Here is an 18,448-nt window from a genome sequence, read left to right on the forward strand (position 1 = left end):
GCCTCGCTTTGAGAGCCAAGAGAAGTACGTCCCTTCTCGCTTGCCTTATGCCTGGCGAGGCGGGGACCGCACTACCGTGCCGCCAGCCGGAGGGGGGGACGCTCACGTGCGGCACTCTGCTTTCCAGCTGGTAGCAGTAGCTCCTGGGAAACCACCGTTCAGACTACCAGGGTCAGTATTATAATGTTCTGAGAGCTCGCACAGGAGGCAGGAACGACCATCCACTCGAACTCGGCCGCGGCCGCGCCCCTTCCCTCCCCCTCGGTTCGCCCGGACCGCCTGGAGCTGCAAGAGCGCCAGCCGCCGCCGAGTAGCTTCAGCTTTTGACAGCTCCGCGCGGGCACCTCCGGGCCTCGAATCCCGGCTCAAGGGGCGGGGCGAGGCGGGGCTAGGCGGGGCGGGGCGAGCGCGCGCTGGGCGGGGCGAGCGCGAGCCGGGGCTCGAGGAGGGAGCGCGCGAGACGAGCCGAGCCGAGCGAAGCGGAGCAGAGCAGGGAGGTGTTCAGGAGAGGCAGGCAGAGCCCGGCCGGCCGCCTGCGGCTCCGCACCGATCGTGCTGCGTCGCCGGGCTCCGCGTACCCCCGCCTCTGCCCAGGCTCCAGCAAAACTTTTATTCTCTGGGGCCTCCTGGGGTGTCTGAAGGACTCCAAGCGCTCGGCCCGCTCTGCGCTCCCCTGCAGCTGCGACCAAGGGGACGTGCATCCCTTGCCCGCCAGGCTCTCGCGCCCCGCGCCTCCTTACCTGCTGAACGCTCCCCGAAGCGGCCAGGGGGCACCCGCGGAGGAGCCGAAAGGGCGCCACCGCCTCTAAACTCTCCTGCCCACCTCGGCCGACCCGCCCGGCGCAACTTTATCTTGATTCCTCTCTTCTAGCCCGGCACCCGCAACTGCTGCTGCCACCGCCACTGTCTCGGCCGCCGCCGCCTCACAAAGGGGCGTAGGGAGGGGAGGCGGGGCGAGCGGCGGACAAGGCTCCGGTGCGCAGGGCGCGGGCCTCTGGGCCGCTGAGGCCCGGAGACAAAAGGGAAACTGCCTCTGTTCGCCGTGCGGGCTTGGAGCTGCCTGCTCGTCCGCCTCCCGGCCGGTTCCGCGAACCTCCTCCCCCTCCACCCTCGGCTGCTGCTCCGCCTCTCTCCGCGCGGGCCATCCCCGCAGTGCTCCGGGACCCGGCGAGCCTTCGGGGCGCGCGTCGCTGCTGGTGGTTGGGGCTCTAGCGATAATAAATGATAGAGGATACAATGACTTTGCTGTCTCTCTTGGGTCGCATCATGCGCTACTTCTTGCTGAGACCCGAGACGCTCTTCCTGCTGTGCATCAGCTTGGCGCTGTGGAGTTACTTCTTCCACACGGACGAGGTGAAGACCATCGTCAAGTCCAGCCGGGACGCCGTGAAGATGGTGAAGGGCAAGGTGGCTGAAATCATGCAGAACGATCGGCTCGGGGGGCTCGACGTGCTGGAGGCGGAGTTTTCCAAGACCTGGGAGTTCAAGAGCCACAATGTGGCCGTGTATTCCATCCAGGGCCGGAGAGACCACATGGAGGACCGCTTCGAAGTTCTTACGGACCTAGCCAACAAGACACATCCGTCCATCTTCGGGATCTTCGACGGCCACGGAGGCGAGGTAAGAGTTTTCTGGAGCTCTGTGTGTGTGCCTGCGCGCTCGCGCGCGCGCATAAATAACAGGACGTTGTGTGAGCAGCAGGGTAGGACCTGAGTGCGAGAGGCGTGGTGATGACCTGGTGCCGGGCTGGACAAAGCCACTAGTTCCACATGTGGCCAAGTTGCCAAAAACACTGCTGGATCTAGACCTCTTGTACTGAGGGTCCTATGTCGGGGAGGGAGGGTCATCCATAACCTATTTTGTGCTTCATAATTTATGAGGTTTCCCAAGGCCAAAACCCAGCAAATGACTGTTAATTTTGCTGGGAGAGGTAATGGTTTCAACAATGAACTTTGGCCTGAGGCCTCAGCTCCCCTAGCACAAAGAAGGAAGATTGTATTCTTTGATTCTCGTTCGGGAAAAGACAGACTCAGTGGAGCCGAGTCTGCGAGGGTTTAGAGAGGATGAAGGAACCTCTGACTCCTTCCCATCGCCTGTGCCCTGAGGAGAAACCCGAGGGGCAGCGCTGCGCTTCTTCCCAGTTCCATTAACTTTGCCAGTGCCACCCGGCCACTTGACAGCAGCTCTTCGCTGGCCGCCTGCGTTTAGCCGAATCGAGGCGCAGGACGGAGATGCTTCTGGCATTTGCAGAGGTGTCGGTGCCCGCAGAGGCAGCAGTGCTCGGATCTGGTCCCTGCGCCCTGGCTGGCGTGGGACGCAGACGTCTTCTTGCTTGTAAATTCCTTCTAAATTTGGGGTTCCTGCGGGAGCAAGAGATGAGGTTAGACGCCAGTTCAGGTCCCTCTCCCAAATTTCTGCGGTACCCAGATTGCTCTCCCGGGTTCAGATTTCCAGGAGGTCGGGGCGAGAGTTGGCTTTGGTCCTTGGGCATTGGCCCAGGCGAAGTGAGTGGCAGATATGGCTTCTTCGCCGTGCTCCAAAGAGCACCAGGCCAGATACCCCGTTATTCTAAGTTTGGCAGTTTGGAACAGTTTCTTGCTGCATACTTCCCCCCCCCCCTTTCAACCTACATTTTTACTCGTATTCCCGCGCCCCCCTTCGCCACCCCTTCTTCATCATTTCCCTCTCCTCCCACAGCCCCGAACTCCCACCCAGCTTTTCCCCCTTTCCCTGAATTCTCTTCTTGGCCCTTCTGGTCTTTGGCTGGGCTCTAGGGGATGCCATTCTCTTTCAAGCTTGTTCTTTGGCCTTTGTTTTGGGTGAACACTGAGAGAGCTTTCAATTGGTTATCTTAACTGCATTCTCTTTTGGATACAAAGTCACCTCACCCACCAATCTGCTAATCATTCCAACATACTGTATCTACCTGCCTTGTAGAACCAACTTTGCCATTAATGACAAACTTAGTTGGAAAATTTATTTAGTAGAGATGAAATCAGGTTTTGCTATTTTCCAGCCACCCTAGCCCTTTGTATGTTCTGTCTTTTAAAATTAAGGTTTCTCATTGATTGTAATTTTGTAGCCTCTTCTGTAATGTAGGGGGGTTCCTTCCTTTCCCCTTGGTCACAGGGAAGATGAAAGGTGTAGTTAACTGAGGGAGAAATGCTGTGTATTTGGATAAAAACATATCTGCAAGACAAGGTTATCAATATAATGGCTAATTAGTTTCTTAGCTTCAGTCAGAATGTCTATATATTCATTTTATGTGCCTTATCTGTTGGAAGTCATTTAATAAAGCTTATATTTATTTTGTATTTTTATGTTAAAATTGTTGGCAGATGATAATCTGCTTCTTGTCTTAGCAAAGTTTTATTCTTTTAAAATTTTTATTTATTTTTTTAAAAAATTATTTTTTAACTTTCTTTTTAATTTTTGGAGGGGTTTGTTTTTGTTTTGGGGGGAGGTAATTACATTTATTTATTTATTTTAATGGAGGTACTGGGAATGGAACCCAGGACCTCATGCATGCTAGGCATGTACTCTACCACTGAGCTGTACCCTCCCCCACAGTTTTATTCTTAATTTAAAGGTTTGGATGTAATATTAATGCTGTGAAACTTTGGGTTATGTATGTCTGGGTATGCTGTATTGCATGTTTTGAGCCTACACGTGTAAGTGAATGGGTATTTAAATTTTTCTTCTAAGTTGTTATTCTAAAATCTGAAGATTGAAGACCCCAATAGATTTTAGGTTGAAAAATTTACAGTACTATCTTCTGGTAAGTTCACCATTCAGAGAAGGGACATGCTAAATGCTTTTATTTAACTAGAAATATTTTACTTGTATAGGGATTTTTCATTACATTTTTAGATAGTAAACGAGCTGATCATTGTTAGCCACCCTATGAAATGCATTTCATTGTTCCTTATATTAAAAAGCTTGCTGTCTGCAAAATAGTTAATAATATCAGTACCCTGAAAAATAGAATAATTTGTTCCGTCTATAACTGTATACAGTATATAGTCAGTTCATTCATTCTGGCTTTGTTTTGGGGCAAAATAAGTAGTTTAAAAACAAACTATTTAATTGCTATTGGGAATGAGATAACAAATAATCTTAGGTAATTTCTCTCTTGCTTTTTCTTTCATTCAAAGAAAATCCCACCATCTAATTTTTTGTATTTTGTGTTGTTTAGCTCCTTTAATATTCACCAGAGGAGGGTGCCACTGTTTGATTTTGGTGTAGATGATAGTTATCTCCTTTCAGAAAAGAGGGAGCTTTTTCTGAACTCTCTGTCTGTATACCCTTATATGTTGTCTGTAGAGTGTCACGGAAGATGAATGAGGAGTTAAACTTTATTTCTAGTAATTCAAACTAATAAAAATCAGGGCCCATCTACAGTGGTAGTGCTTTTAGATACAGAAAGACCCTAAGCCACCTTGTGAATCTGTTTCATCCTGTATTTTAGATGAGATGTTTATTGATGGTAGGAGTATTTGTGACCTTCCTAAGGCTACATGTCTTGTTCAAGGCCTTCAGTTTGATGATCTTTATAGTAAACCAGTAGACAAATTAGTTTGCATATTTACCTGAGTAAATAGCACACTAGGGATATGAGGGTGAATGAAACATGATTCCCATCTTCAGAAAGTTTCAGTGTGGTGAGAGAGATAGACCTGTATACCAGAAATTATAGACACGGTGTGCTGAGGGTGTTATTGGAATACCGAAGAGGGTCATTTAAATCAAACTGGGAGGTGGGAGGCCCTGGGAAAGACACCTTAAAGGCATCATTTACTGCAAGGTTAAAAGTGTAGGCTTTGGCTTGAGATTTGGTTTTGAATCTCTGCTCTGCCTTATACTAACTGTGACGTTGGACAAGTTGTTTATGCATCTTTATCGGGGAGTTTTTAATCTAAAAAATACGGATAATAATGTAGGTCTTAACCTTCATCAGTTGCATAATACTCTGTCTAGAGAAATACTTGATGGAGAGAAGGTTGTGGAAGAAGAAAGCTTAAAGACCAAAAAGTCTGCAGTGTTGGGGGCATCAGTATCCAAGGAAGGAAGGAGACTACCTGTGAAAGCCATAGCTTTGATCACTACTGGTGAACTGATTATTAATTTAGGATTCCAGGTATCTTAGCATTGGGAAAGCAGCATCCTGGCTTCAGGTGCAAATTTTATAATTCGGAAAAAAGAATATTCTTTATGATTAGTTAATAAATTGGTATTCTGATTTGTACTTCAGCCTCTTAGGAGTTGAGTTAACATGAGTTAGTTATCTTCAGCTGTGTATTTTTGACAAAGATATGTCTCTGAACATGTTATGCTGGGGACTATACTCTGGATGGCTGTGAATTCTAGATGGATCATATCTTAATGAGCTGTGTCTTGGAGGTTCTACAGGCCAGGTTCCTCACTTGATGCTCTTAAACCCTTGAGACATTCTAACTACCATACTATGGGTGGATGGTTGACTCTGTGTGTGTGTGTGTGTGTGTGTGTGTATAAAGTGATTGTTTTGCTGTATAGTGCAAATTAAAACAGAAAGGTTAAAAAAACTCAGATTGTATCAACTAATGTGGAAAGGTTATTTTTAAAGTTATAAATGATGTTTATCTAGGAAAATTGTTTTGCTTATCTGTAATTTTTATCCACAGGCAAAAGGTGTTTTGTTTTTTTAAACTTTTTAAAAATTAACTAGAAGAAATATTACCCATCCTTTCAGGCAACTTTGTCAGCGTTCATAGCTGAAATCTACCTAGAAAAACAATTGTTATGCGCTCTATATGCTTATGGGCATTACTGTATTAAAGGTCACATATCATACAATTGACACACAGTTTGGTCAGGGGTTTAAGCTTAGAGTTCCACACATCACATCAGAGAGAAGCTGTACTTCAGATACTTGTCAGGAGCTATAGTCTTGAGAGTTAGCACTTCTCAGAAGCTCAGAAGAAAAACTGCTTATGGTGGGTTGCCTGAAGGATGTATACAGTCAAGTTCTTTAGATCAGTGGTTCTTAACTTTTCTTGAGTCATTCTTCTTTTTGAGGATGTTATGAAACCACAGACATATCCCCCAGAAAAATGGGCATGAACATCAAGTTTTGTTTATAATTTCAAAGTGAAGTGGATGCCTGAAGCCTCTGGATTTTAGGTGAGTCTAGATAGAATCAAATCTGTTTCTGATAAATCTAGACCTGCAGGGAGCTGTGTACTGGGACCCCACCTCGCCCTGATCGTGTCCCTCTCTGTCATTTTGCACTTACTGACTTTTGTGCTGGCATTTCCCCTTGAGGACTGTTAAGAGGGACGGTCTTCCAAAACTCTGATAAATCAACTGCAGAGAAGTCATTGAGGACTTTATTTGTTACGTTATATAGTATCCTCTTTATGAGAACCAAGGGAGAGAGTCTTCTCTGAGAGCTTTTTATTTTTATCTTAAGGATGCTGAATCATGTAGCTGATTGGATCATCCTGTGTTTGTTGGCTGCTAGGAATGTTAGAGCCAAACCTCTGACCTGCCTCTATCAAGTGTGCAGAATTTTACTAATTTGGCACATGAACCTCATTCCTAGGTCAGCTTATCTTTCCTCCATTTAGTTTTCCTTTGTCCCATTTTTCTCTATTTCCTCTTCAATATGTCATTTTCTCTTGTAGTGTATGTATTTATGTAAGTTTCATTGAATCCTTTCTGAAATAAGATATACTAGTTCCAAATAAATAAATTATGAGTGATACAATGAATGATCTGCTTTTCAGACATTACAGCTGCTGTTAGTAAATGGGCCCCCACATTACTGATGTACAAGAGGCCTGTGGATTAAGTGTGAACAAATGCCTTATGGTTTAAGAAAAAATTCAGATTATTTTAGTTTAAAATGGCACATTAACATTTCTGCGCCCAAAAGGGGGAACACACTTTCCCTTTAGTACCCACACCTATTCTGTGCTTGGCAACTCTTTGAAGGCGAAGGTAGGATCCTGACTGCTGACCTTGGTGTATCTTCTGAACAGACTGTTTAGAAATTCAGTTCAAATAAACCTACATTTTCTGTATAGTTTGCCACATGTGGTAAGCAGTAGTATGCTCTCTGTAATGCCCAAAGATGAATCAGTGTGTTCCCTGCCCTCAGGGAGCATTCCATCTACTTCAAGAGATGATTTTTTTTTTTTAAATAGAACTACAGGATGTAGTTCGACCACCTACAAGAGGGTGCTGCCTGTCTGAGGGAGCCTGGGGAGTCTTGGACAATTTTGAAGAGGAACTGGCGTTTGATTATTTCCTGGCATTTCAGTAGACAGAGACTGGGTGGAGGGAGGATGAAAAGATGACATTATAGGTGGAAGAACAAGTGTGAAAATGGACTAGAGGAAGTAAAATGCAGGCACAGTGGTAAGACAGGCAGGGAGCTCATTGGTTTAGAGCAGGCTTTCCCCATCTGCTGTCATCTAGAGGCCCACTCATTTTCTTCCATATTTGAGTACCTTCTGTGTTATGATATACTTAATCCTATTTTTTTAGATTGACTATTTTTTAATTAAGTATATTTGTTTAAAAAAGAAACTCCGTATCAGCGCTGTGAGTAGAAAATCCATAAAATGAAATTCTTGGCCTCCAACTTTTTAATAAGCTGTCTCCATCTTGATGGAGTAGAGCGATTCTAAAAAGGTTCTTCTGCTAGTGTCTGGTTGCTTCCAGAGTCCCTCTGTCCCTCTCCTCTTGCTCTTTATGAGCAGGGCGGCTTTTAAAGTTTAATTAATGGCCATAATTTGAAGTGAGGCAGGCTGTGCTCCCTCTGCAGGTGGAAGGTGCCTCTAACGATGCTACTCCTTGAGGAACCCTGGTTTGGAACAGCTTTCCACCGTGACTCACGTGACAGATATGATTTCATGTGTAACACACCTCCATGGGGAACCCAGGGTTATGGGCAGTTCCCAGTGTCTAGCAGAAATTCCATCCCCATTTCTAATGCAAGTAAATGAGAAGACATAGGAATAAACCTGAATCCTTGCTAGCTTAGTTTAGAAAGTAAATAATTAATAAGTTTTGGTACTTGAGCCAATATGGGTCACAAATTGTGACTACTTAAATGATAAGATCCATCTGTGTGCTGGGACACAGCTGAAGAGCCTTGGCCTGGAGTTTATGGTGCACACAGCTGAGAAGTGGGAGATGCTGCTGGAACTGTCGTCAGCACTGATGCTGAAAGCCACGCTGAGGAGCCTATCGATATTGGAGAACCATTGGGTATTTTTGAGCAAAGGAATGGCTTTTAAATCCAAGCTTTGGTAATCTGTTCCTCTAATCTATATAGAGGATTGACGTGAACAAACAAAATAGAGAAAGGGTGTGTGTGTAGGGGCGGTTGTCTACTGGAAGCCTGGGACAGAGCAGTGAAGATGAAACCCAGGGGTGTGGACAGTTGCTGAAAGAGGGGGAAAGGATGAATTGGAGACCCTCTTGAAGTAGTAAGACTGCTGTCGAGGTTCCCAATGTGACACCATGAGCATGAAAGAGGGCAGTTGATGGAAGGGCGAATTTGGACAATAGTGAGAATAGCATGAATTTGGCTGTTAATTTGTTTCCTTTCTCCCTTATACTTAGACACTTTCTGGGACTCGTAAAATATTTGTTGACGGTTAGCTCCCCATTTTGTAGAACACTATTTCTGTCATAGCTTAACTAAATGGACACATTTTAAAACAATGAAAATATACGTTATAAATAATATCTAATTTGTTCCAATGGAAAGTTATTTATTACTCTTCTACTTCGTTACTAGGAATAATTTATGTTTTGTTACAAACTGTAGCTTTCCCAAGACTAAGAAACAGCACAGTATCTTCATTTCTCTTAAATGATTTCATTTCCCTGACAATGATTTTAAAATTTAAAAATGTGTATTATTGAGTCTCAGATGAAAGTGGTCTCTGGGATCTGTCTAATTTAAATGTAGGCATATAATTCATTATGGACTCAGATTTTTTTTTCCAGTTATATATGTATAACTGGACTCAGATTTTGAAAAAGTAATAGCTTAATTTATTAGGGACTCAGATTTTTAAAAAGTAATAGCTTAATTTTGCGTGTTAATATTTGAAGCATTTGTTTTGTTCTATTTTGATCTTGAACTACTTAGGTAATATATTTTTATTTATGTATGTATTATAATTATTTTTGAAGGGGAGGTAATAGGTTTATTAATTTATTTATTTTTAGAGGAGGTACTGGGGATTGAACCCAGAACCTTGTGCCTACTAAGCATGCACTCTATCACTTGAGCTATCCCCTACCCCCCAGTAATATATTTTTTGTGATTTAACTTATGTTGCCATTTTAATAATCCTATTTAATGACTATTAAAATAAATTTGCAGCAAATTAAACAAATTTAAAAATAAATTAATTTTAAAATTATGAAAGTACTGTGATTACCTGATAGATAGTATAGAAAAGAAAAACAGTTACTTCAAATTTCATTATCCTGTCACATCCACTATTATAATTTTGGTATATTACTTGCTCATCTTTTTTTATATGCATTTTAAATATAATTTTACATTGTTATAATTATATATACACATATATGGTTTTAAGTCTTGGGATTTTCTCACTTTGTGTAATCATATGAACACATAGTCGTTTTGCTACATAATTCTTTTTTATATTTCTAATGTATTTTTTAGAGATGGAGTAATATTTTACTGAATGGATATTTGATAAATTACTCAATTGCTTCCTTATTGGTATACTTTGAAGTTCCTCTAACTTTTCACCATTGTAAATAACATTGTAGTAAGTATTTTTATTCTTCTGCTGTAGTTTGGATTATTTTTCCAGGGTGGATTTCCAGAAGAGGGATTTCTGGACCAGAGGAGAAAGAAAAAACCTCCAGTATTTTGATGATGATGATGATGATGATGATGATAATGGCTGGTGATTATTGAATATGTATGATATTCCAAGTGGTGTTTAAAGTACTTTATATACTATCTAATTTTAATTATCATAACAATTTTTGAGATAGGTACTATGGTATCCCCATTTTATATATGTAGAAGTTAAGGCACTGAGAGGGTGAGTAATTTACCCAAGGTTTCTCACAGCTCATAGGTGGTAAAACTAGGATTTGAAACTGGGATTCAAACTCCAAAGCCTGTGCTGTCAGTTTCTGGTTGAAGCTTTATAGTCTCATAATTTGGGCAATAAACTGCACCTTAGCATAGTTGAGGTGAACACTGTCTGGTCTTCTTGTGTTGATCAGTAAGACTTGGAGTTTCTTCTTTGACAGCTATGTCCTGTGACATGTCGGTAGGTGGATCTTATAATTACCTAAGAAAGTCCTGAAATGAAAAAACTCTGGGGTCATAAGCCAGAGCAGGGGGTGACTCACATTTAAATAGCCGTTCTCATCCACTCCCCTTCTTTGTTGGCAGAATCTCTCTCCCACTACAGAGACTCTGTCACATTTTTGCCTGTTTGCTCATGGAAGGCTTGCCATAGACATTGTAGTGGCAATGAATAAAGCCATTAGCAACAAAGAACAATGATTTATGTTTTATTTTAAAGTACCAAAGGCTTGACTTTAGGGTAAGTATGTAGGGGTGAGTATGTGTTTGCATAATTTCTCTTTATACTGAAGCACTGTTTTTTTGGGGGGCGGTGAGGGGGGAGGACAGAAATAATTTCCTAATATGAAGTTAATTTTGAACAGCAAAATATTATTTTCTCTTTTGTGTATAATACTGACTTAGTATGTTAGTTTGAGTAGATGCTAGTCTTGTGTTTCCATTCCAGAAGGCTAGTGCTTTATTCTCTTAGTTAACCTTAAGTCAAGCCCAGGCTTCGGTGATGGCTAGTTATAATCTGTTTTTAATAGAAGTCTTCAAAGGTGAAGTTTAAATAAACAGAGGGAGCCATTATTTTAAAAATAGTTAATGGCACTGCAGTACCTTTGTGGCTTTCTTTGGTAGTTAGAGGCCCTCCCTTGAAAAGTACCAAACATTTAAAATAAATATTCATATAGAGAAGAATCATGCATTCTGATAAACTGATATCCTTTCAATAAAGTTAAACCTGTGCTATGAAAAGCTATGCTTAAAAAGTAAAGATATAATACTTTACATCTGAAAAATGAATCTATAAGTCTTGATTACATGATCTCTCTGGAGAATTTTTTTTTCCCTTTCTGGTTAGTGAGAATGGGGCCCAATTTAACGGAACTTTAACTGCCTCCAACTTTTCTGGAATGAGGGATAGCTTTGGTAGTTGAATTGTTAAGAATGAGACTTACAGGGGGAAGGTATAGCTCGGTGGTAAAGTGCATGCTTAGCATACATGAAGTCCCGGATTCAATCCCCAGCACCTCCATCAAATTGAATAAATAAATCTAATAATAATAAAAAAAAGAATGAGACTTACTTTCCTCCATTCCTAGAAGACATGGGAGTTCTTGTCTGCTACTGGGCACGGGCCACCCAAAGGTAAGTTTGGGGCCATTGCCTGTAACCGTGTAAGATGTATATTGTACAGTGATACCAGTTAGAGAGACATCATCATCTAATGTGTACAGAAGAACTGTATGTTCCCCAAGCCAGTATTCTCTGGGCCTGTAATCACTTGCAAAAGGTGCCTTTTTCTAATTTGTACAAAAGTGAAAGTCACTATAGCAACAGGCTGTATTCTGAGACTCACTCTTTACCAGACCATTTACCATCATTGCTGCCCTCCTTGTTCTGCTCCTGTGTGAGCTGCTGACAGATAATCTGTGTGTCTTAGTTGCTAAACCAAAGACCAGTTATCCATTACATGTTATGTCAGCAAACCTTATGACTTCCCTGGAGAAGTGAATACTTATTTGCATTTGCTTTGTAACACTTCTGGTCATTATAAATGTGAATGGGGATTTAATGCCCTGTAGCAATAAATCTTCAATATTTCAAATGGTACTCTTAATAGGACGGTCTGTATTCAGCACTACTCTTGAACAGTAAAGTTTTAAATCTAAAAACATTTGCAAATTTTTATTCTCTTAGTTATAGAATTGCCTTAGGGCAGAAACTGTTTTATTCTGATAAGTAGGTACTGTTTCTTTTTAATCTGGTAAGTGCTTTCATTTCTTCTTTTAATCGAATGAATTAACTCTCAGTTAAATTAGTCACTGGGCATTTTCTGACCAAATAAGTCTCTTAACTGACACTGTCAGGATTTTGTGGAAATTGAGACATAGTAGGATTTTGATCATACTGTTTGCCTTTTTGATCCCTAGGATAATGGTCTGAATTTGCTGTAAGAACTGATTTGCATAGGTATATGGTAAATATAACTGTCCCAGAATTTGGGATTAAGAAGTTTTTACTTCTCCTTTATTTTAACACTTAGGTGTTTTTCTAAATTTCTGTTTAGAAAGAAGATAAATTTTCTCTTTGGATAGGCCTGGCAGGGATCTTGAATTGTCATATAATCCAAATATAGTGCCTAAGACCTCACAGCTACATGAATAATCTATTTTTAAAGACTTTCATCAAGGAGATTCCACACTGTCCCTGGAGAATTTTTTTCTCTATATCCGCTCAGGAAAATCATCTTTCTATGTGAACTACATCCCTTTGGTTTAAGCCTATTTCTTTTAGTCTGGCCTCAACAGACATAAATTAGGATTAGGTTGTTTCCATTTGTAAATCAGTAAGATTATGATCATTAAAAATTTCCTCCTCCGCATAATAAATAGGTACATCAAATTTATGCGAGAAGTATTCATCTCAAAAAAGGAGATACAAGGTAATTTCTGCTGGAGGCGGAAGAGTTTCCAGATGATCAATAATACCTCCTTTTTGTTAAAAGCTGGTGTGGCAATAAAGGAAATGTCCTCTTCCAGTTTTATTGATTGGTTGGTTTTGTCTTGTATGTCCATTGGCAGAGACTTAAGCTGCAGCTGTAGTAAACTCCAGCTGCACATCTAGATGGTGCACTGTTTGAAAGGCTTTGGTTGTAAGTGACAGAAAACTCAAGTGGAAGCAGCTTACCACACTAGAGACATTTATTATCTCACATAACGAAAGGCCTGGAAGCAGGTGTTTCCAAGGTTGGTTGATTCAGCTGCTCAGTGACTTCAAGTCTTTATATAGCTATTTCCAGAGACGTTAAAAAGAAACTACCTGTCCGGTGTCCTTAAAGCCCGAGGAAAACCTTCCTGGAAACTACCCCTCACATCTCCTAGGCCAGAATTGTGTTCGTGCCTAAACCAATGGCTTGGCCATGAGAAAACCATCACCATGATGATAAACTCTGACCCAGCATAATTCACCCTGGGTCTGGGGAGGAGCCCAGCCTCCTGTAGAGGTCACGACAGCCTCAGAAGGTGACCAAGACTGGAGTTTTGTTAGCTAGATGAGAGAGAAGCGGGAATGGTTACTGGTTGGGCCAACATTCCAAGAAGTCTTGGGAAACTATTAGTAGGTAGTTGTCTAATTTAAGTTTTTTCTCTGTTCTTTGTTAAGTAACAAAGAGGGGCTTGGGTGTTTGGAGAAAAACAGGTGATTATTTTTTTCCCCTAATATGAGGGTGTAGTACAGTTAATGCTATTGATCAGCGTGGAAGTATCACAGCAGTTCTTTTGTTGGCTGTCTGTTTCTATTTTACTGTCTTCCTGTTATAGAAAATGAGTTTGTTGGTCAAATTCAGTAGGATTTTAGTCTCTTATTTATGACATGTCATAAGTTTTATTATTTTGTATTAAAATATTTGAATCTACTCTAGGCCAAGGAGAGGGGATTCCCAGGAGGTTCAGAATTTTTATATGCATTTTGTGGGGGAGATGCAGGCATTAGTCTAGGCTAGAGGGAGAAGGGAGAGCGTTAAGGTCTTCAGATTTTTCTGCAGGCCAAATGAATATTCTTGGAGTAAATGCTGATGGAGTAAGTGTGAGTGAAGTACTTACTCTGCTGCTGCTATAAATTGGTTACAATGAGGGCATCTTTTTGTTGTCTTCCCAACTGATTATTGCCAGTATGTAAAAGTACTGCCTAAACTTCCCGTTTAGTTTTAGTAGCTTTTCTGATGATTCATTTGCTGCTTTTTTTCCATAAAGATATTGTCTACAAATAATGTAATTGTGTCTCTTACTTTTTAAATAGTTACACCTTTTGTTTGTTTCCTGCCTCAATGCCTTTATTAGAACAGAACAATGTGTAAATCTGTAAAAGGTACCATTTTACTGTACCTTCTATAAGATAATGGAGTAAGTAACTGAAATATATTTTGAGATTTTTTTTTCAGGTGGTGACAGGAACTTACTTCTCTTACCGAGAGTATATTATGTATTTCTGGTGATCGCTTTGAGAAAATTTAGTTTCTTAAAGTTTTAAAGATACAAAGGAGAATAAACATGACTTTTTGGAGTTAGGAGTAAGATTAATTTATCTTGATTATTTTGAAAGTCAATTTTAGAAAGATAATTATAATGCCATATTGAATACTTTATTTTTAATCTAAGTGCCAGCCATATCTTTGACACCAGATGGGATACAGAGATGGGCACCCAGCCTGGTAACTTATACTCATAAATATATAGAAAAAGTTTATACTTGCTATTTCTTTCTTGCCTATGGCTTCAGACCCTGGGAGATTTCATTCCCTGGGGATTTCAGAATGGGGACCAAGTGGGGAGCCTAACCTTTCCCACTTTCCTGGTGTCCTTCCTGAGCATCTGATATGGTCCTTCCAGCCTAAACTGTTTTGGTAAATGTCTAGTCCTGGGTTTGTTTAAGAATGAGACTTTTCGAGCATCAAGGAATTCTTGGAAAGGAAGCTTGTTTTGTTTTTGTTTTTGTTTTTTAATTGAAGTATAGTCAGTTACAAGGTGTCAGTTTCTGGTGTACAGCACAATGTCTCAGTCATGCATATACATACATATATTCGTTTTCATATTCTTTTTCATTAAAGGTTATTACAAGATATTGAATATAGTTCCCTATGGGAAGCTTGTATTTTGAATATCCATGAGATTCAAGGGGATGCTGATGAAGAAATCACACTGGTTAAGAGCTGGGATCCTGACAGCAGCCAGAGAAGCTCTCTACAGTCTCCTATTAGATCCACAGACCCTGCTCTGGTTCACGGAGTCACATAGCGAGTGATGGAAATTGTTTATCCCCAAAGCATTATGTAATGCAAGCAGTTTTAGACATGAAAGAGTACAGGCAGGCATGTACTTTGGAAATATTGCCTAAGAGGGAATTCTTTGACAGGAAGGACAGCTAGCTTTTTTTTTTTTTTTCTCTCAGAAATAGGATAACAGTGGGAGTGCCCAACTGATGTTTCCACTTTACCAGAGAGAAGCCCTCATGGTGACTGTATGTTATGAAGATTAGGACGTCCACTTTGCTCATTTAAAAACATTTAACATTGATACGATATTATTATCTGATACACAGTCCAGATTCCAATTTTGCCAGTTGCCGCAACTGCTCTTTTTAGAAACAGCTTTACCGAGGTATGATTGGCATACAATAAACTGCACATATTTAACATATACAATTCGATTAGTTTTGTGTATCTTTTTGGAACCATCGCCACCATCAAGATAATGAACATATTCATCACCCTTGAAAGTTTCTTCATGCCCTTTGTAATACTTTTTTCCAGTGTTCTTCTCCAATCCCTCTCTCCATCGCTTGGCAACCATTAATGTGCTTTCTGTCACTGTAGTGTTAGTTTGCATTTTGTAAATGTAATTTATATAAATGGAAATATGGAGTATGTACATTCTTTTTTCCTGGTTTCTCCCATTCCCCCGCCAACAGTATAATCATTAAAATTGACCTGTGTTGTTGCATCTATCAGCAGTTCATTTATTTTTATTGCTTGGTAGTCTATTGTATGGATATACCAAAATTTGAACATCCATTCACATGTTGTTGGACCTTTGAATTGATGCCAGTTTTTGCCTGTAAACATTCATGTACAAGTCTTTGTGTTGACATATGCTTTCATTGCTCTTGGGTAAATACCTAGGAGTAGAGTGGCTAGATCATATGGTAGGTGTATATTAGCTTTTAAAAAAAATAGCTAAACTGCTCCTCCAAAGTGGATATACTGTTTGACATTTCCATCATCGGTGCGTGAGAATTCTAGTTGCTCCATATCCTTGCCGATTTTTTAAGTTCCAGTATGTCTGGTAGTTGTGAAGTGGTTTCTCGGTGTGTTTTTAGTTTGCATTTTCCTAATGACTAATGATGTTGAGTATCTTTTTAATGTTGTTTTGGGAAGATGGCATTCTTTTGAAGACATAGTAGAGGATAGTTATCAAATCTTGGTTTTCTTGTAAAATCTGACTTTTATCTTTGTCTGTGTGGTGTGAGTTGAAAAAAGAGAATGAGAGTTGGAAGGGATAGGGGTGGTGAGACATGACTCTCTTACTGAAAGGAGAGAGGTGAGGAGTACAGCCTAAAAATAAGAGCTGTTTTGAGGTTGCACAGGGTAACAAAGAACTCAGATGAAACAAGGAGAGCAGAAGAGAGAGACGAGGGCCTGTGACCACTGAGGACAGTCTGTGTTATCAGATTCTTTCATTTTGTTAAAACCACATGTTCTTGTATTCCACATGAAGGATATGAATGAGACTTTTCTTAGAAGCGTGCCTTTGAAAGCGGAGACTAGAGACACTTGCTTCTGCTTTCTTTCTAGTCATTTTCTATTGTCATCTGACACTTTTTCAAACCTGGTTTTTTGCAGGTCTCTGGAGGCCTCAGAATTGCTATGTGCGCCAGCTTGTTTTCAGCCCTTATCTTCTTAGGTTTCTCTGTAGGACCTGGCTTTCTTGACCACCTCTGTCTCCTTAACAATCATCTCTTTGGCCTTAGTAACACTCCAATGTATTTTTTATTTCTCTCTCCTTCTCTGCCTTTTTTGAAGTTTTCACTTCTTCGTGAACCTCTGTTTCGAGGATGGCTGTACTCAGTGTGCTGGTCCCTTTTTGTTTCTTTGCACCAGAATGTGCAGCCTGCATGGACTCAGAGCAGAGGGCTCCCCTTCCCTTCTAGAGCCCACAACCTTACCTGCTGACTTTCTGTTTTCTTTCTTGGTGTCACCTCGATAACAACCTGTCTGAAGCCGAATTTGCCTCCTGTGTCCCTAGATTATTTCCTCTCCAGACTCGTCTCCTCCTCTCATGCTGCTGTCCTTCTCTTGGTCTCCCACTCTTGAAACTATGTCATCTCTGCCTCTTCCCTGTTCATTCAAGTCTGTGAGACTTTGTATCATAACTTTCCTCTCTGCTTCTGTCTTTATAGTCTCACGGCCACCATCCTAAGTCAGGCTTCCATCAGTGGCTTCCTAACGGAGCTCTCAGTCTCTGGTCGCTCCCCTTTCCAGTCTACTCTCTGACCTCTCTGACAGGTCAGCCTTCAGTACATTGTTTCTTTTAAAAGAGTCTGTGATTTCTACCAACTATCATTTATTTCTCTGAAATTTTCTTTTTTTTTTTGGGTTCTCCTCATGGCATCCCTGACTACTTTACCTTACTCAACCTTGTCTTCTGTCGCTCCCCTACAGAACACTCGCACTGCAGCAACATTGGTCTCTGTATTATTCTCTGAATACCTGATGGGTCCACATGCCCACTGCTGCTACTTGTTAAAAACTCTATTCCATGCTCTGAGAAATTCTTCATTCTTCTTTCCCCATAGCTATGTCTTGTCTTTATTTCAAGGCTCCCTTCAATTTCTGGCTCTTCCATGAATTTTTGGTTGGTAAGTCAGCTCTGAGTTATCATTCTCTCCTTTGAACTTATGGTTTGTGACAGACAGTGGATCATTTTGTGTTGTTATTCATTTTTTTAAATTGAAGCATAGTTCGTTTACAATGCTGTGTCAGTTTCTGGTGTACAGCATCATGTTTCAGTCATACATATTAATATTCATTTTTTTAATTGAAGTACTGTCAGTTACAATGTGTCAGTTTTTGATGTACAGCACAATGTCCCAGTCATGCATATACATACACATATTCATTTTCATATTCTTTTTTAATATTAATTTTTCAGGTACTTTTTCTCTGCAGCTGGAGTTCAGCTTCCTTGAGTTTCATGCCTCTGTTAAGTCCCTGTGGTGTGCCTGCACTGTTCCAGATGCTTGCGCTCTAATACTAACGATGCCTCACAATAATGCTAGAAATAATGGTGCCTTACAAATGAAAAGGAAACACCAGGTCGTGTGAATGCATTTGCGATCACTCACATCAGCTGGAAACCACGGGCCCTGCGCATCCTTACCGTGGAGTGGCTGCCTGCAGCATGCCAGGTGCCCTCCCTGACGCTCTCACTGAGTCCGCATCGTCTTCAGAGGCCACCGCTGTTACCCTCATTGACGGCTGGGGAAACTGAAGCTCAGACTACTGTGTGCCTAGGTTACACAACTGCTAAGCAGCAGAGCTGGGATTAA

General features: G+C 41.1%; 1 protein-coding gene across 1 annotated transcript in view; it reads left to right on the forward strand.

Moving 5' to 3' along the window:
• Positions 1–407: 407 nt before the first annotated feature.
• PPM1L (protein phosphatase, Mg2+/Mn2+ dependent 1L) overlaps positions 408–18,448 on the forward strand; it is a 261,588-nt gene continuing 243,547 nt past the window's right edge. Inside the window, exon 1 of the mRNA XM_006200852.4 lies at positions 408–1,620. Within this exon, the coding sequence (XP_006200914.1) occupies positions 1,222–1,620 (399 nt within the window). The 5' untranslated portion in view covers positions 408–1,221. The remainder of the gene's footprint in view (positions 1,621–18,448) is intronic.

This window comes from Vicugna pacos, chromosome 1 (assembly GCF_048564905.1).
Source record: "Vicugna pacos chromosome 1, VicPac4, whole genome shotgun sequence".
NCBI lineage: Eukaryota > Metazoa > Chordata > Mammalia > Artiodactyla > Camelidae > Vicugna > Vicugna pacos.